General features: G+C 44.5%; 1 protein-coding gene and 1 pseudogene across 1 annotated transcript; one reads left to right on the forward strand and one right to left on the reverse strand.

The window, feature by feature from the left end:
- Positions 1 to 16,083: 16,083 nt before the first annotated feature.
- Positions 16,084 to 16,837, forward strand: LOC123138622 (BTB/POZ and MATH domain-containing protein 1-like; annotated as a pseudogene).
- A 5,580-nt stretch (positions 16,838 to 22,417) lies between these two features.
- Positions 22,418 to 23,709, reverse strand: LOC123138623 (BTB/POZ and MATH domain-containing protein 1-like). Its single transcript, XM_044558573.1, has 2 exons — positions 22,738 to 23,709; positions 22,418 to 22,660 (listed from the first exon to the last, which is right to left on the reverse strand). The coding sequence occupies exons 1-2, from the start codon at positions 23,692 to 23,694 to the stop codon at positions 22,418 to 22,420; spliced, it is 1,200 nt and encodes a 399-aa protein (XP_044414508.1). The 5' UTR covers positions 23,695 to 23,709.
- Between the last annotated feature and the right edge of the window lie 2,946 nt (positions 23,710 to 26,655).

A 26,655-nucleotide genomic window follows, 5' to 3' on the forward strand; every position in this document is an offset into this window, starting at 1 on the left:
AAAAAAATAAAAACAAAAAATGCTGCAGCACAGAAAATAGTCTAGGCAAGGAACTCAAATCCAATACTCAGATACGATTTTGGAGCGTATTGTGAAGAACGTTAATTGCAACTCAAATCATCAATAGTAACAACACTTAGAGGACACCTTTCAAGGCTACACATATATTGGCACAATGTGACAGTTGTCCTCATGGTACAGAAAATGTGAAGTAATAGATCATACTATTTCATTGGAGCGATTGAGATAACACTAAAGTGCAGGAACATGGCAGTGGTCTTCGGTGCTTGTGATTACGATCATGGTCGTCACCGTCACTAGTTTCAAAGTTTTCAGTATCTGTAGCAATTAACCCTTTGTGCATCTCTTCACGATAACCAAATCCGCAGGAAAAAAGTCAACTTAGCATCTAGATTTTATCCATTGCCCTGAGTCCCTGAGCATGTTCAAGAAACACTAAATTAGAACATTACTACTATAAATACATGAGGCATCAGGACAGAAAAGATATTCAGTTAAATACATGGGGCATAAAAACCTACGAGGATCAACAAAAAAGATATTTGGTTAAACTTAGGTCTGGCTGGGAAGGGCCCTATTAGATATGCATTGTAAGTACATAGATATTTCAATTACAAAAAGATATTCAATTAAAAAGTGACCAATAACTCAATGAAACTCGGACTATATATTTAAGTTACAAAATATATTTCACCTTAGGAATGCAGTGTATAAATCAGACTAGATAGATAACACTACCGAAGATAGAATCTGTCATGCATACAAAATACAGATGTGCATTCAACAAAATTTGCAGCTATGCATTATAGTTGCTATAAAAAAGACACTGTAAACCTATCTTCGTTGTAAATTACTGTGATGTAAGATGCAGCCAAAAAATGCATGTCCATGTGGTAATTTAGATCTTTGTTGACACTATACATAGGTCAGAGAAAACACTAACATTCAAGCAAAAAACGGTAGCTTTGTTTAAGAACATAATACTAAGTACTTGCAATTTATCTTAAAATTTCAGGATCAAGAAGCTGAAGGAAACAAAGGTGAAGTAAGAATGCGAGGACATGAGTCATACCTGCAAGATGAAGAGGATGCACCCCTTCATGTAAGCCAAATTAGCTTCTTGTGGAAAAGAAAACAAGGATCAGGTTGTTGTATCTAAATGGTTTGTAAAATATTGTATTTACATAATCGGACGTACGCGTTTACTGAATTTCTTTAGAATGGGGCACAAAACTGACAAGAATGCAAAAATATTTAGGTAAACTAGAAGTGACACATTACTGAAAATTACAGTCCAACACCACTTTAAATTCAGGACACCATAAAGAGAAGGAATACACAATACTGGGCAAAATGCACATTAAATTACAGTATAATTACTGAAGTGGTAGTTTCAGTCTTTTATTAGTCTATCTTACACTGCACTTTTACATTGCAAGCACTAAGATTACAAAGGGAATTCACTGAAATTACATAGGGGTTTACACTGTAAGTATCAATATTAGATTGACTGAACTTATTCTTTGCACAACTGAGAAATCTGAAACCCTTCTTGTACTTGTGCCACGGCTACTAGTACAACCTAAGCACTAACAACAATTGAACAAGAAATATAGTGCAGGACGAAATGAATACAACCATCTATCCAGTTGAAATGACAAATTGCAACCTATCAAATGTACAGAGAAGAAAGGGGTTCAGTTTTCAGAGTAGGGAGCAGAGAAGATAGATGTGACCTTACAAGCAGATGAGCGGGCAGACGAGATCCATGTCATCTTCTCGCGGCCGAGCACAGATGCAGTGGCCTTCCTTGACCTTCGTTCGTCAAGGGTCCATGGCGTGGAGGCGTGCTGGATGTCTCATGTGGAACATTCACGAGGATCTGACCCCTTCAGTAAACATACAGCAGGGGATTGTAACAGACTTGCAACTTCTTATTCTTGAGTACCACATGAATAAGATTAAAATGCTAAGTACATTCACAAACCGTTTCAGACTATGGACTTCCAAGAGCAACATGACAAAGGAAACCATCATCAACTAGTTTGTAAACCTGAGGAATAAGATGATAGAACATCCAGTATGCTGAGCTGAATTCAAGTGTTCATTCCACGAAATAAAATTTGGCTAACCCTTTTAATATAGTTGAATCAGCACAGATACATGAACCTACTCTTGCGTAAGATCTAATCACTAAATCTACTCAAATATTTGATAAGCTAGTTATTGTCTATGAGAGCATCATTTCCTAGTCAGCAAATATTTTACAAAAACAACTACTGCAACAGCTTCAAAATAGAGTAAATACATACTTCCACAAAGCATGAACGCTGAACATAATATAGATGTCATAGATAGAATTACTTATATGAATTGTTACATAGAGAATAACCATGGTTGGAGGCTATTAAGCACCCACATCACTATATGGGTTGCTCTGCAGCAGCAAAAGAAGAAGAAGAGACAGAGGAGATGGGCAATAGAGGTACCGTCCATCCATGGCTTCAGGGTCGGAGCCCGCACCTAGCAGCTTCTCCATGCCCGGCCCCCTTCCTTCAACTGCTTGCACACAACCACGCGAACACACACACGCATCAGATCCTGGGAAACACATTTTTAGTGAAGCTAACATATTTTCTACAAAGCATTCCTTGTGGTAACGTCCGGCGACAGAAGCAATTGCCTTGGAGCAGAGCATGTACATCATGCCTGCCTAGTTTCTTCAGTTGAGCAGAAACTAAACTATAGAGGGCTAGGATTGTTATCAAATTAGCAGAGGAGCACAAATTAAATGGATGTAGCAGGTAGTGAATGGATGGATAACTAAGCGAGCATGGGTTCTTACATAATGGGATTAGTAAGGACCAGAACAAAAGTAATTGAGAGATTAAGGGGTCCAGCAAAACCCTAGCTACTAGCAAGCTCTTACTGAATCAGCATTCAGCAACCCTAGGCTAGGCTAGGAAGAACAAGCATGTGATCCCCACCTGAATCCAGCGAAACCCTAGAAAGAAAGGAAGCAAGGGAAGGGGGTGCTCTGCTCTGCCCTACTCACCGGAGATGGAGACGGAGAGGGTCACGGGTGGCGGAGGCGTGGGGATGCGTGGGGGGCGCAGTGGAGGAGCCAATGCTGGTGGTGGTGCTATCGGGGCTCCTGCGCTTGGCCTCCGCAAAGTGCCGGCTCCAGCAGGTCCAGTCCCACGCCGGCGCAAGTGCCACGGGGGAGGAGGCCGCGGTGCAGCGGCATGCCGTAGCGGAGGAGGAGCTTGCGCCGTGACGGGCGGGCACGTGCGCGGCGGAGGGGGGCAGGGGCGGGCAGCGGCGCGAGACGGGGAGCGGCGGGCGCGCGGCCGCCGGTGTGGCACACGCGGCGGGGGGCATTGGGGGGAGGGTCGAACGGAGGAGAGGAGGTGGAAGGGAGGCCGGCAGCGAGTAGGTTGGGAGAGGAGAGTAGGTTGGGGATCTGGATCTGGCTGCGTGGTTTTTTTTAGGACAGACGGGGGGGTGGATTGTGTGGGACGGTTGGTGGGGTGGGAGGTGGTGGTGGGGTGGGAGTGTGGATCGGGCCGGGGTGGACACGCTTAGTAGTAGCGTGGGGGTCTTACCTACGCTACTACTACTTATTTAGTAGTAGCGCCGGTTTTATACCCCTCGCTACTACTATGGCCTATCCCAGGGGCATTGTTGGAGACCATTTAGTAGCAGCGCGGGTTTATACCCCTCGCTACTACTATCGACTTAGTAGTAGCATGGTTTTTATATCCCTCGCTACTACTAATTAGCAGTAGCGCTCATTTTTAAACCGCTACTAATAAACTTCTGTGTATAAGGTTTTCCCTAGTAGTGGAAGTTCATGGTACCCAAACTAATAAACTAGGGCGCGACGTTTACATCAGACAAAGTTTCAGCGTACACAAATTCAAAGTTCCATCACACAAAGTTGCATCGTACTGAAAGTCATTAATTCAATGTTTCATCCATCCTAATCTGAAAGGATCAACCTAGCTTCATGAAAGGCGTATTGTCCAGACGTTGTAGGTCTAGGCGAGTTTGGATGTCAGTCCGCGATATTTGGCCGTCGTGGAACAACCCATTCTTGTTGAGGACTTCCTTCATGAAGGTCTGCGCAATTTCTTGTTGGATGCGATACGGAGCTGATCATCCAGTACGGCTCCTAAGCTTTCAATCCATTTGCAGATATGGCCATCGGATGAAGATGTCATTCAAAGTATTTGTTGATCCCGCCTGAACTCTAGCATTGATGGATGACGTAGAATCCATCCATATATTTGTTTCCCGGATGTTGGACGCACCAGAAGTCGATCTTATGGTTGAAACATGGCGTGTCGTTCTATTGTTTTGTGACCTTCATGTGGCCCCCACCAAGCCGAAGCTCAGGATAGCACTATCCAGAACACTCTTTGTATGTGTATAATCTTTCTTCTTTATGTTCTTGGACGGGTCGAAATATATGGTGTGGGAGACTTGTGGGAAAAGAATGATGAGGACGGAGTGCCCCTCACAAAATAAGTACACCTCAAATTAGTCTCCGTGCGAAATGATGTATGTGTTATATTGGCTATGTGTGAATGACTTACATGGGGTTATAAGACAGGAGAATTGTTTCCTTGTCCTTATTGTCGACCATAATGTGTACAATGTAGTTCCTCGCATATTCACAGTTCTTTGGGTTCTCTGCCAAGAAGCCTTCATGCATGTAGTACGGGTCTGCGAACGCGATTCCAGGGATTTTCTCCTTCCTGATGATGTAGTTCATATGAAGTGCATAAAGGCGGAGGAAGGTAAAATCTAGCCGCCTCATAAGAACTTTGAAGATGTAACCAAATCGCAGGAAGAACATGTCCGCGGGGCATGTATGGACGTACAACATGCCCATGAGCACACGGACCATGTAAAGAGGGTATCCTGGATCATCCGAGGTAATAAGGCCGTTCTCTGTCGTCATCACATTGTCATGCAATCTCCTTAGATCCCCTGTTATGCCTTCTAGCGCTTTCGCCGGTAGGATCTACTTGCCTGCGACATGGAGTGACGACGCACCTCTGACCAATACACTATCTGCAACCCTAGTCACCGGAGGCGACTGGCTGCTCGAAGCAGCTTTGGCGGCAGCAGACCCTTTCTTCGGCGGTCTCTTCCTCTACTTCTTCTTGAGTTGAGCTATTGAGCCTTGTAGACCCTCCGTGAGTCCTGCCACAAGTGTTGTCGGGCTAAGCACGACACGGCCCTCAAGTAGTTCACCCTGCGAAGAGGCAGCATCTCGAGGCATGTCCTGCGAGGACATGAACAAACACTTATTGCACTCCCGAGGATGTTCCGGCTCTGGTGCATCATGCAACTCATCTTCACGCTCATAGGCCGAGTCATATGGCAGCTAACTCATTTTTATCTTCCTCCATGGGGGCGACGTCGATGGTTGGACCCCCTTCCTTGCATCATCCGCTCTCATCCAACAAGACACATGGTGGTAATTGCGTGGGTGGGGTGGTGGTCATACCTTGCATCGGTACTATTGTATTTGGTGTGCTTTCGCCCGACACCACACAAAGAAGATTCTTCAGCCATAGCAATGGCCAATTCTTGCATTGGACCAGCTTTGCCGGGGTCTCGTGATCCTCTTCTCCGGTTCATAGTGGAGGAGCCAAATCCTCGAAATCATATGTTGCACATCGATGATTTTAAAGTTTACGCCACCTAACGGGATTATGCAGACTCCCGGCATAGCAAAATAATATGACACCCTGATGTCATAACCCATTGCCACTGTTATCCAGAGCTGCCCCAATCAGTTTTTACCCTGGAATTCATATGTAGCAATCTTGAAATGCACATATTAGGGAGAAGCTATTCAACGTCAAATCAAAGTGTAGGAAACGTGGTCCAGAAAAAATATCAACCGCTTCATGGCCGAAGGGCTCATTTTGCAATTTCTTCGTCGAGCGTAGTAGAACAAGAGGAGCCATATGGTGATACATCGCATCAGGATACCATAATATTAATGGTGGTTGTCGTGTTCTTCTGATCTGGATTTTCTCGGTGAAAGAAAATGTCCAGTAGGTGAGTAGAGGACTATGAGAAGCCAACAAAGAAATGATGCCAAATGTGGCCTCTGTGGCTTGCGGTAGTGTAAGACAAAACAATGGAATACCTACTGGAAGGATCAATGAGAAGGTAAGGATTGGAGATGTTTTTGATTATTTACCTAAGCATCAGCAGTCGTGGAGCTCTATAAATTGCATATGTTGGATGAGTTCTGAAATGCACATTTTCTTAAAGCCGGTTCCGTATGTCTGGGCACATATGGCGTGCCACTTTGACTGCTTCTCTTCGAGAGTAGTTTTCTCCTTAGCCCTCACCAAAATCTATTAAGTATGCTACTGCCAAAAAGGACAAAGGGGAGGGTACAAATTCATAGAAGCGATCTCTTGTGGACCAATGATAAGGAATGGTTTCTTGAAACAACAATCTACTTCATTTACATAGTACAATAGATTGGAAGAAGCAAAATAAACACCAAAAATGATGATAACAAATATACTGAAAGATACATCTACATTCTTTGAAATCAATATTTTTATGGTGTCAGGACTGTAGAAGACGAGAACTGCATGAAACTAGCCAGGACAATCCCACAGGTTCTTAAGAGCCGCATATATTAGGTAGGATATATTATTGGACACTTGACTATTGGCTTTCAGGTGGATAGGCTAAATTATCTTTATAACCATTATTTGCAATCAATGACTATAACATGGAAGAGCCATTTTAAATGGCCAATATTAAAAAAATACAAAATCAAATCTACTTATAATGCTTATCTTCCAACAATATCTATTTATGTAAATGACAATCAACCATGTATTATTATCCACCGGACGCACATGGTTTGAATGGTCCAGCTACTTTTCAAGTATTGTAGAAGGAGCACTAAAGGCCAAATACCAAATTTACATAACTTTTCTGAGACTGGATTCCATCACCGAAACGCGAGCAGTAGTGCAGCTCCATAGATTGCAAACGTCGGAGTAGTTTTCGAAAGCCAGCAGATAGAAACTACTAGGAATTTGTCTTTTTCATTTGGGTGATGCATCGTGCATGGTATGCATGGAACCAAACTGGACCTTATGAATAGCTAGTAATGGGAATAATCTTTTTGGTCTCAACATGCATGTCAGAGTAACTAGCTAGGTTTAAGGAGAACGGAGCGTCGCTGTGCAAGAGTTCTCAGCCAGCCCACAAGTGTTCGAGTCTCAGCTTTAGTGCGTGGTCCTCATGGTGTTTTCATTTATTAAAAATTTCCACCATGGGCTAGTCTCCAAGTCCTGCAGGTTGGTCCCGTATTTTTGAATGGCCTAGTCTCCTAGTCCTGCAGGTTTGTCCCGTATTTTTGAACTAGATAGGTTTGAGAGGCAATCGGGAACTAAGATGGGCTATAGTCATGCCTGAAGCCTCTCTAACTACGATCTACTGACACTATTATATTATTTCATCGTCGATGCAATACAGTATGCTGGTCTTATGTTGCGCATTGCTCTTGAACTGAACGGTGCTGCTGTGGCCTATCATGTTTCTCGTCGGCTACATGTTACATGTACCAACATCAGGTCGGATTATGTGCTCTAGAAAGGATTAGGACACATGCAAGGAACCTACGGTGACATTGAAGATTGGTCATTGGGGGCCATGCAGTCACACCTGTGACCTATCTCAAGTTGTTGCCCAACATGACTCCGAGTTGGGCTTATATTAGACTGTGCTTCATGCGTGCAAACGCCTCCTGTAGTTAGGCAGGGAGCTATAGGTAGTTTTGCATGGATGAACCGAACAGAAACTCAGGGTATCCAGGAGCCGTCGCTGGTTATTCGTTAAAGACCTAGCCACGCTTTGTGATTTTGTCTTGAAATTTACTGATGCTTCAGTTTCTGCTGGCTTGTTACTTGATCTTGTTGGTTGTGTATGGGGTGACTGCATCTAAGGGATGCCGAGCACTATGCCCTTACCAAATCCCTGTTTTAGATCGTATTGCTGAGAAGTACAGTGAAATATTGGGCAACAACACTGCCGTGTTGACTTAATTGTTATGTCGTAACAACAATTCCACGTTTTCGGGTAGCTCTGCACACATTGTTTGGTCAGTTCAGTAAAGAGTAGGAACTTCACCAATTGATACTACGATAAGCCTGGAATAACGGATGACACCGAGGAAGGAGGGGAAATGCTCCAATGAAATATGGTAAGACAACCTATAAGCCTGCCAAACTAGGTAGCTCGATCTTCAGCCGGCAAGAATAGCATGACCTTTCAATCAGTTGATGACACACATGTAAAATTACCAATGCTCCCAGTCACGCCTGCTTTATTCACAAGGATGAAAAACCAGACCAGGTGCAGCATGTTCATTAGCTTTTGACTTGTCACCGCACTGGATGACTATGAATCAACCAACATCGGAAGTGCAAATACCTCCTCCCAACCACCAAACGATATTGCATTTTTACAGGACCACCGCCAATGTCCTCATAAAATTTTGCAACCACATAAATTCTTGTTCCGCTGCATTACTCTGAGAACTATCTGCAAGATAGAATAGAAAAGGATGGAAGTAACCTCCTATTCATCACATACTTTTGCGGGGTTAGACGTCCGGGAGCTCCCACAATCACTTGAAGAAGAAGAGAGTTGATCCAGTTAATTAGTGAAGCAGCATAAAAAACCATACATCTCCTGGTTAAAAAGGAAAACAGAGTAAAAAACCTAACACACACATGAAAGTCCCAAAAGAGACTAGAACTTGGGAAGATGATTTAGAGGAACACACAATCTCTCTCCCTCAACATTAAGGAATATCGTATGAGCCTGACAAAAGAACACCAATTACTAAAAGCACTAGACACAACTCATGTGCATCCAAATAGGTGCATGATCGCCTCTGCATCCAGGCAACATGGGCTAACATTTTGTAATGCACACCTTTGAGATAATAATTGATGCCAAATTACGGATCGCCTCAGTCACTTGAGATGAAAGTGACTAATTTTATACAAGCCCATGCAGACTTTCATTATGTTCTTATCCCCTTCCTATTTGTACACCTATCGCAACCCACTAAAAGCCTCCATTAGCCTATGGTATGAGTGTTTGGCCGTCGGAATGTAGCACAGGTTCTTCATCTTACCTAGATGCCCATTGTGCCACTCTGTGTTAGAGTTACACCATCTTCGTCCATCTGTAATGGTGTTGGAGTCGCACAAAATGGTTGTGGGATCACAGGAGTAACTGTACCGAGAAAAATCTCCATCAAGAAGATGTTGCACCAAACTTTGTCACATCATCCTTAGCTTGACAACTAACCTCAACATCAGGCTTGCCGAAGGCCCCAATCACGCGATCCACATTGAACCCGCTGCTCTTCAAGGGAAGGGCACCATGGTGGTTGGGTAGAAGTCACGAATGCTAAGCAACATTAGAGTCTCAGAGCACATGGGTTGGTCGATAGGGTCGGGCCCATAGGTGTACCAACTGTGTGGCTTGGGCCCAAATTTTTTATATAAGCATACTAGCAATCATAAGGGAATCGCACTAGTTTCTGGAATCTGGATGCCTAGGTGCAGAGACACGAGTGGCTAATTTAGTTAAGTTAAAGTTCGGACTAGGAAAAACTCTGTCAGAAGGTGTACCCAATTTTTAATCTACAAAATCATTATAGGTCTCACAGAGTAGCACAATTTCTAAAGAGCATTGAAAAAGTGCCTAAGATGGATTTCCATGCTTCAATGTTGATAATCCTCTGGGTTGGATTAGAGAAGTCAATAAGTATTTTCAATTGTCCCCAGCTCCTTATTCATGTAAATATTTATGTTATTGGCAGAGCTGACAACAGGATCAAAACTGCTAAACTAGCTATTTGTGGACATTTCCTGGTAGGTATTCACAAATACATTTGCAACATGTCAGTAGATTAAAAATATTTTTTCTTGTACTATGCATGTACAAATAGCACTTAGTCTAACTATAACTAGATTTAGCGAGAATGACTTAACATGATCCACATTTAAGTGAGATGATAGTCCAAACAACATACATAGGGGTAACTAAACGTATACTAGTGATGTGTTTCTCATTTGCACTTTATAGCATCTTTATTTTGAATCCTATATCATTTTCTCACCATCTAAGTTGACTCCGTTAAGTTTTAACTACTATCTTTATTATTAAACAATGCAGTTACAAAAAGATATGCAGTTGAAAAAATATAGCTAAAATATGCAGGTAGAACAGGAGATGCATTTGGAAAGTAATGTTAGAAAATACAAATGAGTCATGCAAGATGTAGTAAAAAATTGCAATTAACACATGTGATGCAGATGTCTATAGGTCATATTTAGCAAAGATACAATCAAAAAGGAAATAATAAGACGAAAATCTCAAGGTCGCTAATATTGTTGATGTCACAACGAATTCTAGGGCTACTGCCATGCAAGAAACACCAGGGTGTTGTAGTGAATGAAGATGTATCGAAGATGCCAACTAATGTGTATGTGGCCATTTATTTCAGGAGTGGTGTTGGATGGGTCCGCAACCCCTTCATTGTCCTCGTTGGCTGCATGTCCCTGAGATAGAAGGATATCCTCCTTATAACTGATGCCTCCTACTCCAAGACCCTTATAGTTTTATGATTTCTTCTCCTCTTTTCTTCTGTCCTATCATGGTCACTAGCTCCTTTATTATGAGTTGGGTTGAGTCCATAGAGAAATGTATGGTAATCCTTGGAACTCTTGTTGTTGTATTTTTCTGGTATTTATAATAAGGCTATTCATTTGTTAGTTTGTTTTTTCCCAGTCTTTGCCATAGAAGGCACACACTGTACGGTGGAGTGGTTGGACTTATGTACCATTTCTTTACTGACATTCATAACAGATGAAAAGTGTTAAATACCCTGAGCTATGTTCGAGGGGGGGGGGGGGGGGACAAGTGCATTGAGGTCACAGCAGTTAGGAATGCTTATATATAAGTGATGGTTTGATGAAGGTCTCGTAACTTGTATTTTGGCTGTAGTACAAGTAAGTACGTGCTGAATAATTGTTGTCTTAATTATGAACTAGTGCAATCAATTTATTGAGCAATATTATATGCATTACATATGAGCACACTATTATGAGCTTGCCGATTTGCAGGAATGAACAAGCAAAAGAACAAGCTGATTTCCACAACGCAAGGATCAACCTCTAATTGATCAGATTTTAGTAACACAAATAACACCGCAATCAGTCAGATCTTGATCGGCAACGCTTCCACCAGTGGATGGCACACTAATGTTCTCTCACATAAACGCCATGTTCTTGTATGACTCTTGTTTTGTAAACTTTACTCATCCCAGTCCAATGAGAAACAGTGAACATGCATTTTCGTCAAAAAAGACTAATTAGCACTAGTGCATCCTTCGCGCTATGATTTTGATATTACTTGTCACAAAATTAAAAAAAACTAGTTGAAACAAGGACATGACACATGTGCCTGCGAATATCAAGGCATCCAAGCAAAAATTGGAGAAGTTTTCAATCTGAAGCAAACTATCCATGCGAAGAGTGAACAGAATGGTGTAGCTCACGAGGTTGCAGAATGTCCACATTTGAGTAATTGGATTCTTGAGATTATACTTCATACTCACAAAAAACGTAAATAGGTTTTGGCCAATGAGTCATCATCCTCGTTGCCATTGACATGGCTAATCAATTGGCATGGTCATCGCTGCAGTTTTTACGGCTAGTTACATCCTTTCCTCTCAAGTTCCCTCTTTATCATCTGGACACAAAAAGGTCTCCCTTCAGGTTGTCCAAAGCAGGGGGTTGACTAGAAAACTTGCTGGCAAGATTGTCCTAGAAAACCATGCCTTTAAACGAAAACGTGGCAATGTTCATCATCCTAGAGAGGCTACAAGCAATTGAATGAACCAGCAGATTACTACGTCAAGGGAGGAGAAAAACTTATTTGTGACATGTGTGTGAGAGATATATGTCTGCCTGCAGGAATTATTAAATTGCTATCCTGACTGTGTTTTCTAACATGGCAGATACAAGATGCTATTATTTTCATGAAAACCAAACTTATAAGGACTTCCACGTGCATAGATGTTCATTTGTCGGGTTAATATAACTAATGTAGTCAGACAAATAAATCTACTAGATCATGGGTTCATGGCCAGCAATCATATCACACAAGCTAGAAGATTGTAACATATTAATGGAGTAGTGCAACATGTACTAACAAAGATATGATGAATAAACTATTTTAGGGGCACCAATCTTGTTAGTGTTGATGGCCCCTTCTGTGTCTGCTGCAACGTGATGAACGTGAGGATGCTGCAGTAAATGTGCATTATGGCCAACATGTATCGCACACACATGGCACAATCAAGTTCTTCTGAGTCCATAAGGAAGACTAACAACACTAGCCACGTGTGTCACACATGTCACAACTTGGTTTTTCTTACCCCCAAAGGAAGACTATCAAGACTAGCCACGTCCTCAGTGAAAATATCGGCTATGCTACCACATGTGTCCTCTATCTCGACATACACGTCATAACTGCCGTCTTCTAGCTCCAGGTTGGTGAGATGGAAGAATGGTTCTCATGTACCCGATGACTCCTACTCCCAGAGGATTATAGTTTACAATTTCTTCTCTTGTTTTATCATCTTCTATATCGAAGCCACTAGCTCCTTTGTATTTCTTATCTACGAATTCCCAATACCAGCAGAAGATTATGACTCGACTAGTGGGAGTAGGTTTATTTTCGGAAGTGAATATTGGGTCGAGTCTATGGAGAGAGATGTATGATAATGCTACTAGTCTCTAAAGAACTTTGGATGTGCCATTGTTTATCGCTATTTATAAGAAGGCGATTGTTGTGTTTTTTTTTATTTTTGCTTGTAACATGCATACACGTGTTTGCACTAAAGTGGATGGAGTTATGTCATCGCATTACTTCCATTCACAAGAAGGGTCAGCCTGGCTAAACTGAGAAGAGATGGGAAGTTTAAATGTGTGTTAAAGTAGTTGGTGTTGTGACAACATTAAATGATTGTTTGATGAAGGACTTGTGAGTTGTATATAGGGTGTAGTACAAGTAAGCCGGTATAGAATATATTTTGATGTTGGTTGTATATAATCTTACGTAGTCAGTTTATTGAGCAGTATTATATGCATTACATATGAGCACACCATTGTGAACTTGCCCTTTTCCAGGAATGAACAAGTTCAAGCACATGTCAACTTTCACAACACAAGGATTAACCAGTAATTGATCAGATTTTAACAACGCATTAAACGTCTATATTCGGAGTGAATCAGATCTTAATCAGTAGTCCCTGCACCACTTGGTCGTGCTCAATGGCATACAGTGTTGGCATATTTGTTTGACCACAAGCTTCAGTGATGTTATGTGAGTGAAGTGGCATTCCTGAATTACGCTAAGACAGTTTCTCACTGAGAAAAGGTGGAGTACAGGGGCAGGAAGCTGACGAAATTTACGTGAAGGCCACTCTTAGGCCTCCTTTGGTTTGTAGGAATTGTGTAGGATATGATCTTCATAGGAAAAATTCTTTTGGGGCCCTTTGGTTTGTAAGATAGGAACCAACCTTCATATTTCAAACATTTTTCTAGACTCAATGAAAGAATCCCTATCCTATGCTTCAAATGACATCTCTTCCCCCACAGAAATTAGACGCATGCCATCTCACTTCCTATGATTTTCCTACTCCTATGACATTCCTATCCCATGAACCAAAGGAGGCGTTACCAGCTGCAAAGGAAGGGCACACCAACAGCCAATTATGATTTGCTTGCTACTGCATTTCCCGCACTACGGTTTTTACACTAGCTTTTACAAAATCTAAAAAACACTAACTGAAACCACATGGCCATGAGACATGTGCCTGCCTGGTGTGTCTCAGGGTCAGGGATCCAAAATATCGAGCCATTTAGGCAAAAACTAGATTGACGTTATTTCAAAAAACTAGATCAGGTAACTCTGTGTAGTTATGTTGGAATTAACCACGTTGTCGTGTCCGGAACGGATACGTTCAGTCATCCGAGTAGGTTTGGGTTAGCTAGCTTTGTACTAGTATAAATATAGCTGTACCCTATGCCTGTAATCAGATCAAACAAAGCAATACAAATCACAGGACCGACACGGCCCTGTTTGCCATCAACTCGTGTGTTCTCGCGTGCGTGAGTTCCGTCAGTCTAGCCGGTGGCGTATTGTTACGTATACGTACGTGCATGTGCTAGATCACGTAGGATCAATCGACTTGCCTGTTTAGTTGCTTGTTGTGTGCTACAACTTGATCGACCAGAAAGTAATCGGTCGCAGTTTGCTCGTACGTGCGTCTCGCCGGGAAGTACTCGGCGGATCGCAACGTCGAGGTCGGGCCTGTGCCAACAAGTTATTCCCACAGTTGATGCGTTAGGCCCTTGTATGCCCCCTGTATGCATGGGGGGTGCTACAACGTCCTATAAAATGAGTGAAACAACATATTTCATGGCAAAGTAAAAAATGGAACTGAGCAAATTACAACACATCCCAATTATATTTTCCACAAGTTTCGTCTTGATTTTTTTACTGTGTTTATCTTGTACTCCTATATTCAAACAAAGGACGTTCAGTTCAATACTTTGTGAGGAAGGAGCTTAGCATCATCTATCACTGCAAACTTCTGCCCAGGCCCGGCAGAAGCCCTGAGAGTTAGGCGACAAGGATGTGGGACAAGCACGCGGGCCCATGCTGATCCACGCCGCCTTGCCCCAAAATCTGGATTTGCAGCGTTTCGGGGAGTCGTCGAGCGTACCGCCGGATCTTTTTTTGCATAACATGCAAGAGCTTTCTGTGTTGATTCACTAAAAATCTACAAATGTACAAAATTAGATTACAGGGAGCAAAAAAATGGCTCGATACACCCACTTCCACCCCTGGTAGTACAATTTCAGATCTCATGTTCACCCACCGTCCCTATACCACCTGTGATCATGCTCCAGGCTAGCTTCCATAGCCTCAACACCGTCAGGCTCCTGTCTGCCACAACATGGGACTGATCAACATGACGGTTCTCGTGGATGAATGCTTCTCATTTACCTGATGCCTCATACTCCCAAATGTTTTTCACTTTCCAATTTTCTTCTTCTTTTCTCACTGCCCATCCAGGCCTCTTGCTAGCTCCTTAATATTTCCTATATCTGCAGCTTCGCAGCTTTTGAATAGCAGCAAAAGGATGTGTTTCGATTAGGAAAATCAGGTGAGTTTATTTGGGTTGGGTTGCGGAGTTTTCTCTTCTGCCTTTTCCTTTTTGTTTTTCTTTTGAACCTTTCTTTAATTAGAAGGGCGGCTTTCCTTTTCAAAATTTTAGGCCGCGATAAGAACGGATCGAAATAAGATTTTTTTTTTCTTTCTTTCTCTATCTATACACGTGGTATTCGATCAAACGGGTGGCCTGCACTTCTTTCATGGTGACCGGCCTTTGCAAAACAGCTCGGTCGAGGTAGCACATCCCACGACCGGGGGGTCCTCCTTCATCGTGCTTCGCCGCACGCCGCCGACTCAAAGTAGCTGGGCTAGTACTCCACCCGTAAAGAAATATAAGAGTGTTTAGATCACTAAAATAGTAATCTAAATGCTCGTATATTTCTTCACAGAGGGGGTATTTGTGTTAACTATGTCAGCCGGTTGCGAAGTTCCTGTATTGGGGACGAGGTTTGCGGCAATCCTTCGCATCTCCGGCGAGTTAGAGTATTGGTGGAGGCATGGGCAATCCAATCTGTGGGTATTATCCCCGACCGATGCAATGGAACCCAATCTCTACTCCTCTTCAATTATTACCCCAACGACTGCACCCCCGACTCCGCGGATCACGTATCCTTTTACCTTGTACTCGACGAGAAGGTCTCCAAGCAGGTCAAGTTGCAGGCCAGGATTCGTTTCGCCAGCCTCGTCCCGAGGAATCGGCCGCTCACATCGGCAGATCCTGTGTTCAGCCTGACAACAGGCAAGATGTGGGGGCTTGAGAAGTTCGTCAAGAGGGAAGACCTGGAGAGATCGGAGCACCTGACCAACGACGCTTTCACAGTCAGGTGTGACGTCATCGTCATCAACGAGTTCCGCACCGAGGTGGCGGCGACGGGCAGCCAGTTCGTCGTCGTGCCACAATCTAACCTTATCCAGCACCTAGGGGACCACCTAAAGAGCGAGAAGGGCGCCGATGTGGTGTTTGAGGTTGGCGGCGAGAAATTCCCCGCGCACCGGTGCGTGCTCGCCGCCCGGTCACCGGTCTTCAGTGCAAAGCTCTTCGGTGCAATGAAGGAGGGTGTTCAAGGCGCTGATCTCTTACGTGTACACCGACTCCTTGCCGGAGACAGAAGAGGAAGACGACCAAGCAGGCACCATGTTCGAGCATCTACTCGTCGCGGCTGACAGGTATGACCCGGGGCGGCTGAAGCTGATTTTCGAGGAAAAGCTCTGCACGGACGTCAATGTGTTGTCGGCGCCAACTATGCTAGCGATTGCTGAGCAGCACGGCTGCCCTGGGCTGAGGAAAGCTTGCATTGAGTTCCTCAGCACCCCGGCACATGTGGTGGCAGCCATGCTGACAGGCAATGACTTCAGCCATCTAAGAAGGAGCTGCCCCGCTGTTTCTAATGAGCTGATTAGGATGTCCGTGGCACCTGTGATGAATTCCCTGATCAGTAAAGGGAACAAGCGGACTCGGGTTGATGCAACGGCCGACCTGGTGTTGCGTGCTAGCTAGCTAGCTAGCTAGTTGTGTGTTGCGGGTAGTAGTATCTACTCTCTCATGTCCTTTTTACTCTGCATATTAGGTTTGTCTGAACTTAATCTCATCCAACTTTGATCAAGTTTATTCAAAAAAGTATTAACATTCACATAACGACACCAATATCATTAGATACATCTCGGAATATATTTTCATACTCCCTCTACCCTAAAATTCTTGTCTTAGATTTGTCTAGATACGGATGTATCTAATACTAAAACGTGACTTGGAACATCTGTATTTAGACAAATCTAAGACAAGAATTTTAGGACAGAGGAAGTATTATATTTATCAGATATTATAGATCTTAATATTTTCTAATACAAATTTGGTCTAACTTAACAAAGTTTGACTTTAGACAAATCCCATGTGCAGAGTAAAAGGACAGGAGGGAGTATTGCTTTCATCATTTTCTAGATTTAATCATGTAGTTGGAGTTATCCTTAAATATGCATAGTAAATCAGGCCCGACAATACAGCACAGTTGAAAGCTTGAGTTAATTAGATTTTCTTTGGGCTAGAGCACCTTTTATTGCTCATAATGTTTAGAGAAACACTATTTGATATCGGGGGTGTAGGCGCCAAAGATGCATCCTTCAGATAAACCTAGCTCCTGTTTGGCAAGGCTGTGTGCCTCAAACTTTGAAGATCATTCTTCAAAAAAAAAGAGGCTGAAACTCATAAGCAAGGTTTTCATGTTTTTGGTTTGAGAAAAATTTCAGCACCAACCAAACCAACATTACTCAAATTAAATGATTGTGGCTTGTGTTTCGGCCAAAAGGCCAGCTAAAGTAATTAAATATTTGAATTTTCTAAAATTATTTATGAAAAATATATGAATTCATACTGAAATTGCTGAAATATGTTTGCCGAAAGGTAATTATTTCAGATACTGCTGAAATTAATGAAATTCAGTGGATTTTATCGAAATCTCACTGAAAGTGAAAACCATGCTTAGAAGACATAATCTTGATTTCAAGCACGATGTGACCATGCTTTCCACCAGTTCCCTCCTCGATGTTCGTAATCGGTTCTTTGCAATTTGAGGCGATGACGATAGGAGTTTGCAAGAGATCTATCGACAAGGACATGGCTTCTCGACTTGCTAACGCCTAGAGGAAGCAGGATCTGTGAGTTCGACATGTACAAGGGCCGAAGCTCCCAGATATATTCCATTGATGTCTCTACAAACATCGGTACACCCAGTGTGTACTTCCAACTTTGTTGGAAAGTCAAACCTTTTTATCTTTGACCATATTTATGTAATAATACACCGACATTTATGTCGGCAAATTAGTAGCATTAGATTCATGATAATTATATATTTGCATCATATACGTATTTGGTTTTACAAACATGTTTTGCATAAACTCGGTCAAACTTTGATATAGTTTGACCCTTCAACAAAGTTGGAAGTACAGTCTTTCAAGGACGGAGAGAGTAAACTAGAAAAATCACCATATTTGTCTGAACTAGTTAAAGAAATAGAGACACGAGTGGCTAGTTTAATTCAGTTAAAATTTGAACAAGGACAAATTCTGTCAGAAGGTGTTCACAATTTGTAAACTACAAAAATCATTATAAATTTGACAGAGCGGCACAATTTCTAAAGAGTACTGAAAAAGGGCCTAAGATGGATTTTCCATGCTTCAATGGTGATAATCCTCTGGACCAGACTAGACAAGTCAACAAGTATTTTGAATTGGCTTGCAGCTCACTATGCATGTAAGATTGATTCGCCTCAAATTTACATTATTGGCAGAGCTGACAATTCCATCAGAAGTGCTAAACTAGCTAAAGTGGATATTTCCTGGTAGGTATTCAGATTAGAACCATTTTTCTTGTACTAAGCATGTAAAAATAGCACTCAGTCCACTAGAGTTAAGGAGACTGACTTAATTAACATGATCCACATTTAAATGAGACGATAGTCCAAACAACATACACATGGCTAGTTAACATGGATTAGCAACGTGTTTCTCATTTGGACTTTATACCGTCTTCATTTTGAATTCTAAATCGTATTTTGACACTCTAAGTTTGGGTCTGACTCTCCGTAAACTTTAATTATTGTCTTAACTAGTAAACAATGAAGTTATGAAACGAGATATAGTTGAAAAAATATAGCTAAAAAATATAGGTAGAACACGCAATGCAGCCGGAAAGTTTGTCAAAAAATATAGCTAAGGCATGCAAGATGTAGTAAAAAGAATTGTAGTTGACACATGTGATGTGGATGTCTATAGGTCATATTTGCCAAGACACAATCAAGAAGGAAGTAATATGATGAAAATCTCAGGGTCACTAATATTGTCACTAATATTGTTAATGTCACCAATGAATTCTAGGCTACTAGCATGCAGGAGACATGAGGGTGTTGTAGTGACTGAGGATGTCCCCAAGCTGCTGACTAATGTCTATGTTGCCAATGATTTCAGGAGTGCTGTTGGGTGGGTCCTCTAGCTCTTGATTTTCGACGTGCTGCATTCTCTTGCTCCATGTCCCTCAGATAGATGAATGTTCTCTTTATACCTGATGTCTCATATGCCCAAACGCTTATAGTTTTATGACTTCTTCTCCTCTTTTCTTTTGTCCTATCTGGGCCAGTAGCTCCTTTATTATGAGTTAGCGATGGGTTGAGTCCATAGAGAAATGTATGGTGATCTATGGAACTCTCAGCGTGTTTGGCAGCTTGAGGGATTGGCATGGGAGTTTACGAGGGGGGGGGGGGGGGGGGGGGGGGGTTGTGAAGAAATTAGACTTGGGAAGTAGATTATTAGTCCCAGTCCCATGTTTGGTGCATGGCAGTAATTATCGGTGGGAATTCTACAGGGAGTTATAGGACTGAGAATTGTTGATGATACGGAAGTTTGGATAAGAAAAAAAATGAGCGCTTCATCAGCCGTTAAACAACAGGACGTGCGCGAATAGTTTTTTTCTTTTACGTCAATTATTCCCACTTCCACGCTTAATTACCTGGTCCACCCATGGAAGAGATTGAAGGGAGTTGGACCTCTTAATTCCCTTCCTCTCCCCATCCTAACTCCCATGTACCTGAGCCAATCAAAGGAATTTAACTACCATAGACTTAAACTCCCATTTCCCATCGGCAACTCCCTCCAAACAAACACGCTGTTTGGGTGTGCCACTATTTTTCTGGTATTATAAGAAGGCTATTCATATATTAGTTTCTTTTTCCAGTATTTTCCATAGAAGGCACACACTGCACGGTGGAGTGGTTGTACTTATGTACCATTGCTTTACTGACATTCATAACAGATGAGAAGTATTAAATACCCTAGACTATGCTCAAGAGGGAGGACAAGTCCATTGATGTCACAACACTTAGGGCTGCTTACATATAAATGATTGTTTGATGAAGGTCTCATAAGTTGTATTTTAGATGTAGTACAAGTCAAGACGGCAACGAGGATGAAGCCCGCCAGGATTTGCTTACCCAAACCTGTCCCCGCGAGAAAACCACAAACCTGTCCCCGTCTTTGTCCCAGTTTTATGATCATCTCCTAAAAATGTCTGCTTTCCTGTACCAGCAGGGAACCGGTCCCCATGAGAAAATGTGGATTTGAATGGTGCATACTGAACACACATAAAATCTCGAGTTGAAATAAGTTTGGAAAAATGAAATGCTTTTGTAACAGACAAGTTTTCGTCTGAAACCCTGATACTTCGAAAGAGATTGTTCATTTTGTACACGAAGTGCATTCAGTTTAGGCCGTAACCCTCTCAACTTTTTAGCACATGCTATATGGGTGAAATGATGATATCATGCCAACTTTCAACCTTTTCAGAGTTCATTTGTAGTGCTTTTCAATTTCAGGGTCATTTAGTTTAAAAAATCAGTAAATACATGAAAAATAGCAAATGAAGTCAGAAAGGGTTGAAAAATTTGTTTGTACACAATATTTCTTCACATTTTAAATGCCAAAACACATAAGTACCCTAACTATTACAAAGATTCCCTCCGGTTTGTCCGAAGTGGCACTTTCTAGATATATAAGTCCGGAAACTCACTAAAGAAGAAAGTGATGACAGTGAAGCCGGTCACACCCCAGAGTGGGATCTTTGGGTATAAATTTTTTCTTCGTGTGTGCCCTTTGCGCCGTAACCATGGACAATCTTCATCATTTAACTGGATGCTCGTGTCAATATTCACTCTGAAGAGAGCAATTTCAAGAAACTTTTCATAATCTTCTGACATGTCTGTCTTGTCCTCCACTCCCACGGTGTTTCTTTTTCCTGAAAGAGCTATGTGGCACTTTGGCTCATCGTATGATGTATTCGCTTCCTTATTTTTTCTTTTTATCGGCTTGGTAGACATGTATTTCACATAGAAAACTTGCACCACATCATTGACTAGGACAAATAGTTCATCTGTGTACGCAATATTGTTGAGATCCACTATTGTCATTCCGTACTGCGGGTGTTCCGTTACCTCACCTCCTGTCAGATTGACTCATTTGCACCGAAATAAAGGGATCTTCAAATCACGTCCATAGTCAAATTCTCATATCTCCGCTATGTAACCATAATATGTGTCCTTTGGCCTATTGGTGTTTGCTGCATCAAAGCGGACACCACCGTTTTGGTTGGTGCTCTTTTTATCTTGGGCGATCGTATCAAATTATTCCCATTTATCTCTTATCTTTTGAAAGTCAATATATTCAAAGATGATAACTTGGACAGCAAGCACATCTCATCTTCAATAGCGTCGTCATGCATGAGATGTGTCTGCAACAAACTGCTCAAGGTGTTTGGAGCATTGAATATTCTTGTGTTCCTCGATATACGGAGTCACCAAGGAGGAATTTTGTAGAACTGTGTAGTGTGCTTGAGTGAGAGAGTGCCCGTCCATATATATTATTGCTTTTGGTCGTAGCGTGCCTTTTTCACCGAGTCTGCCCTCATGCCGCGATTCAGAAACACCAATCGGTTTAAGGTTAGGAATAAAGTCAACACAAAACTCAATGATCTTCTCATTTTCATGGCCCTTGGAGATGCTTCTTCTGGCCTAGCACGGTTATGAACATATTTCTTTAATACTACCATGAACCTCTCAAAGGGGAACATATTGTGCAGAAATACAGAACCCAGAATGACAATCTCTTCGGCTAGGTGAACTAGGACGCGCATCATGATATTGGAGAAGGATGATGGGAACACCAACTCAAAGCTGACACTAAAGATGGTTTTTACACTACCTTTTACAAAATCTAAAAAACACTAGCTAAAACCACAGGGTCAGGCTCCAAAATATCGAGCCATTTAGGCAAAAACTAGATTGACGTTATTTCAAAAAACTAGATCAGGCAACTCTGTGTAGTTATTTCCACAGTTGATGCGTTAGACCCTTGTATGCACCGGTATGCAGGGATGTGCTACAAGGTCCTATAAAATGAGTGAAACAACATATTTCATGGCAAAGTAAAAAATGGAACTGAGGAAATTACAACACATCCCAATTGTATTTTCCACAAGTTTCGTCTTGATTTTTTTTACTGTGTTTATGTTGTACTCCTATGTTCAAACAAGGGACGTTCAGTTCAATACTCTGTGAGGAAGGAGCTGAGCATCATCTATCACTGCAAACTTCTGCCCAGGCCCGGCAGAAGCCTTGCGCCAGGCAACAGGGACGTGGGACAAGCACGCGGGCCCATGTTGATCCACGCCGCCTTGCCCCAAAATCTGGATTTGCAGCGTTTTGGGGGAATCGTCGAGCGTACCGCCGGATCTTTTTTTTGCATAACATGCAAGAGCTTTGGGTGTTGATTCACTGAAAATCTGCAAAATGTACAAAATTAGATTACAGGGAGCAAAAAAATGGCTCGATACACCCACTTCCACCCCTGGTAGTATACAACTTCCATATTTGCCGGCGTGCTGAGGAACTCGAGGCATGCTTTCTTCAGCCCGTGGCAATGGTGCTGCTCAGCCATCGCTAGAGTGGTCGCCGCCGTGAACACATCGATGTACACGCACAGCTTTTCCTCGCAAATCAGCTTCAGCCGCCCCAGGTCATATCTGTCAGCCGCGACAAGTAGATGCTGGAACATGCTGCCTGCTTGGTCGTCTTCCTCCTCTGTCTCCGGCAAGGAGTCTGTGTACACGAAAGAGAGCAGCGCCTTGAACACCCGCGCCTCCATGTCGCCTACACGCACGACGCCGCCGCTGCCCTCCTTCATTGCACCGAAGAGCTCTGCACTGAAGACCGGTGACCGGGCGGCGAGCACGCACCGGTGCGCGGGGAAAGTCTCGCCGCAGACCTCGAACACCACGTTGGTACCCTTCTCGCTCTTTAGGAGGTCGCCGACGTGCTGGGTGAGGTTGGACTGTGGCACGGTGACAAACTGGTTGACGCCGACGGCGGCCACGTCCTCGGTACGGATCTCATTGATGACAACCAAGTCACATCTCACTGTGAAAGCGTCGTTGGTGAGGTGCTCCGATCGCTCCAGCTCTTCTCTTTTGGCAAACTTAGCATAGCCCCACATGTGGCCTGTTGTCAGACAATTCAAAGGGTCTGCCGATGTGAGCGGCCGTTTCCTCGTAACTAGGCTGGCGAACCGAATCTGGCCATGGAACTTGACCGTCTTGAATACCTTTTCGTCGAGCACAACGAAAAAGGATACGTGATCCGCTGAGTCGGAGGTGTGGCCGTTGGGGTAATAGTTGGTGCACCAGCGATGGCCGCCCACGGTGAAGTGCCCGGATTTGATGGCCTGCCCGGTGGGGGTCCCCTTGGTGTGCGAGTAACCATCGATTTTTAGGATGTGGCAGCCGCTCGCGGTGTCCGCGACGATGGTGGAGGCCGACATCGATGGATCGTCGGCGGAAGACATGTGGACGAATCTACTGCGGCTCTGGGGAAACTTGTATCGCCGGCAAAAGACAGATCACCTCCTCACCTCATATGGTAGTAGTACGTACGGCCGCACGATACTCCAGGCCGGCCGTGGTTTTGTTGGGCCTTGAACGAATAAGATGTTAGGAACCACGTACGCATTCTTCTCCGATTTGGTTTCTGAAAAGAGTCCGGCATTTATGCCGTGGGAAAAGCTTGAGTTCAGCCGGCAGATTGCACACGAGCGGTCCGTTGCCTTCTCTGTGCGACGCCTGTCCTTTAGGTCTGTCGTTCTACAATCTTTTTCGCAAGATCATGTGTGTTGTAAAATTGCGTTCCACAACAGCATTCATATTGCAAAATAAATGAAGTCAAAAAAACTTTAAATATTTACTGTAATATCATCCATGTTACAAATGATTCTTCCCCAAAACCCATGTTACAAAAATAGTAAAGAAAAAGGACGTCGATAAGTGCCACACGTGTGGGCGTTACTGCGTTAGGGAGACTGCCCATACATTTTGTGTGGTGCATAAGAGGAACAGCCCACACACCTTCGTGTGGGCAAAACAAGTAATGCCCACACACCTCTTTTTTTCCTCCCGGGCGAAGTAGATAACGCCCACACGCCCCGTATGTCAGGCCTCATATCTCCTGGTCCCACATGCCACGTGTGACAATCACCGCGCGTGACAGTCACCGCGCGCCCGCAGTTGCCATGGTCCAGACCCTCGTCCATGTTCGTTTAACTGCACTTGCCATGTCGCTGAACTACGGTTGCCATGTCGAACAACTGTTGCTCAACTGCAGTTGCCATGTATGGTCTGGTCTACTGTAGTTGCCATGATTTCAAAATTTTAGGAGTTGCCACATACTAACATTAGGCAGTTGAGAGAGTTGCCATGTGCTCACAAGCATGCTAGGGCAGTTGCCATGTAAAAAGGAAGAGTTGCCATCTGCTTGCGTGCACGTTATGGTAGTTGTCATGTACCATGCAAAAACACATGGCAACTCGGTAAAGACAGAGTTGCCATATGCTTACGTGCACACTAGGCAGTTGCCGTGTACCTTGCGAAACACATGGCAACTCGGGTAAAAAGAGAGTTCTTACCTGCTTATAAGCATACTAGGGCAGTTGCCATGTGCGCTGCAAAACATGTGGCAACTAGCAGCTTGGGTGTGAGAGAGGAGACGGGCGTGTGGGCGAGATGACAAATGCCCACACACTAGCCCTTGTACGTGCGTGGAAAGTGGCGTGTGGGCGAACTGCTGAATGCCCACACACCAGCCCCTCCCGTGTGGTGAAACGGCCGTGTGGGCGACCGGATGAACACCCACACACCATGCCAGTCCTACATGGCACTAAAAACATGCCAAGATTCGTGCGCTCACGAACGGACGCGGATCCACGCGTATGGGCGAGATGTAAACGCCCACACGTGTGGGCGTTAACATTTCCGAAGAAAAAAAAAATCTGCAACATCACATGTGTTGCAAAATATTTCTACAAGATAAGCTTTGTTGCAACATATGTATTCATCTCCGATTTGGTTTCTGAAAAGAATCCCGTGTGGAAGGGTTACAGTGAGAGAGATGGAGGAGTGGTAATATTACATTCCCCTCCTCCCCATCGAGCCGCACACGCGGGCGGCTCCGGAGGTGAAACCGTAGCTGCCCCGAGCCCCTCCTCTTAGCAACCCCCCTGGTCGCCGCCATTGGCGGCGGTGGCGGCGCTCGGCCGTCAAAGGTGGCGGGCAAGGAGTGCGCATCCCGACGGGACTCCGTCGCGCGGGAGGAACCTCTGCAAGTTGGCAGCACGGCGTCTCTGGTGTGGCGGCGCACGACAGGGAGCACGGGAAGAGGCGGAGCAGGGTCTGGAAGATAAGCGTGGCGGTCTCCTCGGGGCGCCGGCACGGGAGTCCGCTGTCGTGGTGCAGACGGCATCTGGTGGCTGCGGAACCCGGTCAGGAGCGGTGGCCGGGGACGGCGGACCGGATTTGCAGCGGAGGCTGTGGCGAGCTGGACGACTACTGCTGCCGTAGGAGTTGTCTGGGAAGGCGGCGCCTTGGGGTGCTGGTGGCTGCGGGGTGGATCTGGGACCTCGATCGAGCGCCTCGCGTCGGGAAGTGTCATTGTGGCCGCGCTCGTCGTGTGCGGGAGGCGAGGCGCACTTGTTAGACTGTATTTACATATAGCTTCTGTATATGTCTTGTATATTGTATCGTACACCTTGGTGTACCCCTTATATATATGAGATAGCCACACCCTTAACGGGTGTCGTGCAGTTTCCCAAAACCCTAAGTATTACATGGTATCAACCCTAACCGATCCTATGTCTTCCGCTGCTGCTGCCGCCGCCGCCTCCGCCGCCGCGATCGCGCCCAACTCCGTCGCCGCCGTCGCGCCGGCTTCTGTCACGGCGCCTGCGTCGCCATTCCTCTCCTCGCGTCCCCTGGTTTCGGTCTACACCGGCCAATCTTTGATGGTAGGCGCCTCCTCGGATCAGCCACCGCCGTCGTCACCGGCCGCGCCTCCGCCGACCCTGGGGGATCCTTCGTACACCGGTCCGTGGATGGGATCGGCCACCTACGCCCCCCACGGGGCTTCTCCACTCCCGCCCGCAGGCCCCTACGGGGCGGTGCCCGTCCCCGCTGGATCGGCAGCCTACGGCTCGTACGGGGCTGCTCCACTCCCGCCCGCAGGCCCCTACGGGGCGGCGCCCGTCCCTGCCGGATCGGCGGCCTATGGCCCCTACGGGGCCGCTACTTCATCAACGGGCCACTACGGGGCGCCGCCCTACGCGCCCGCCGCGGCTGCATCTCCTGCCGCTGTTGCAGCGGCGCCCTACGCGCCTTCACCTGTCGCCGCGAACGCTGGGCCGGACAGGGCCCCGCCGCCGCCATTGCCCTACGGCGGATACTACCCTCCGGCAATG

Source organism: Triticum aestivum, chromosome 6B (assembly GCF_018294505.1).
Source record: "Triticum aestivum cultivar Chinese Spring chromosome 6B, IWGSC CS RefSeq v2.1, whole genome shotgun sequence".
Taxonomy (NCBI): Eukaryota; Viridiplantae; Streptophyta; class Magnoliopsida; order Poales; family Poaceae; genus Triticum; species Triticum aestivum.

What these genes read in the sequence shown, in the direction of transcription:
- LOC123138623 (XM_044558573.1), bottom strand. Translation starts at nt 23,694, where the DNA reads ATGTCGGCCTCCACCATCGTCGCGGACACCGCGAGCGGCTGCCACATC. An exon ending in CGCCGGCAAATATGGAAGTT is followed by an intron (nt 22,661 to 22,737) that starts GTATACTACCAG and finishes TACATTTTGCAG; the next exon opens with ATTTTCAGTGAATCAACACC.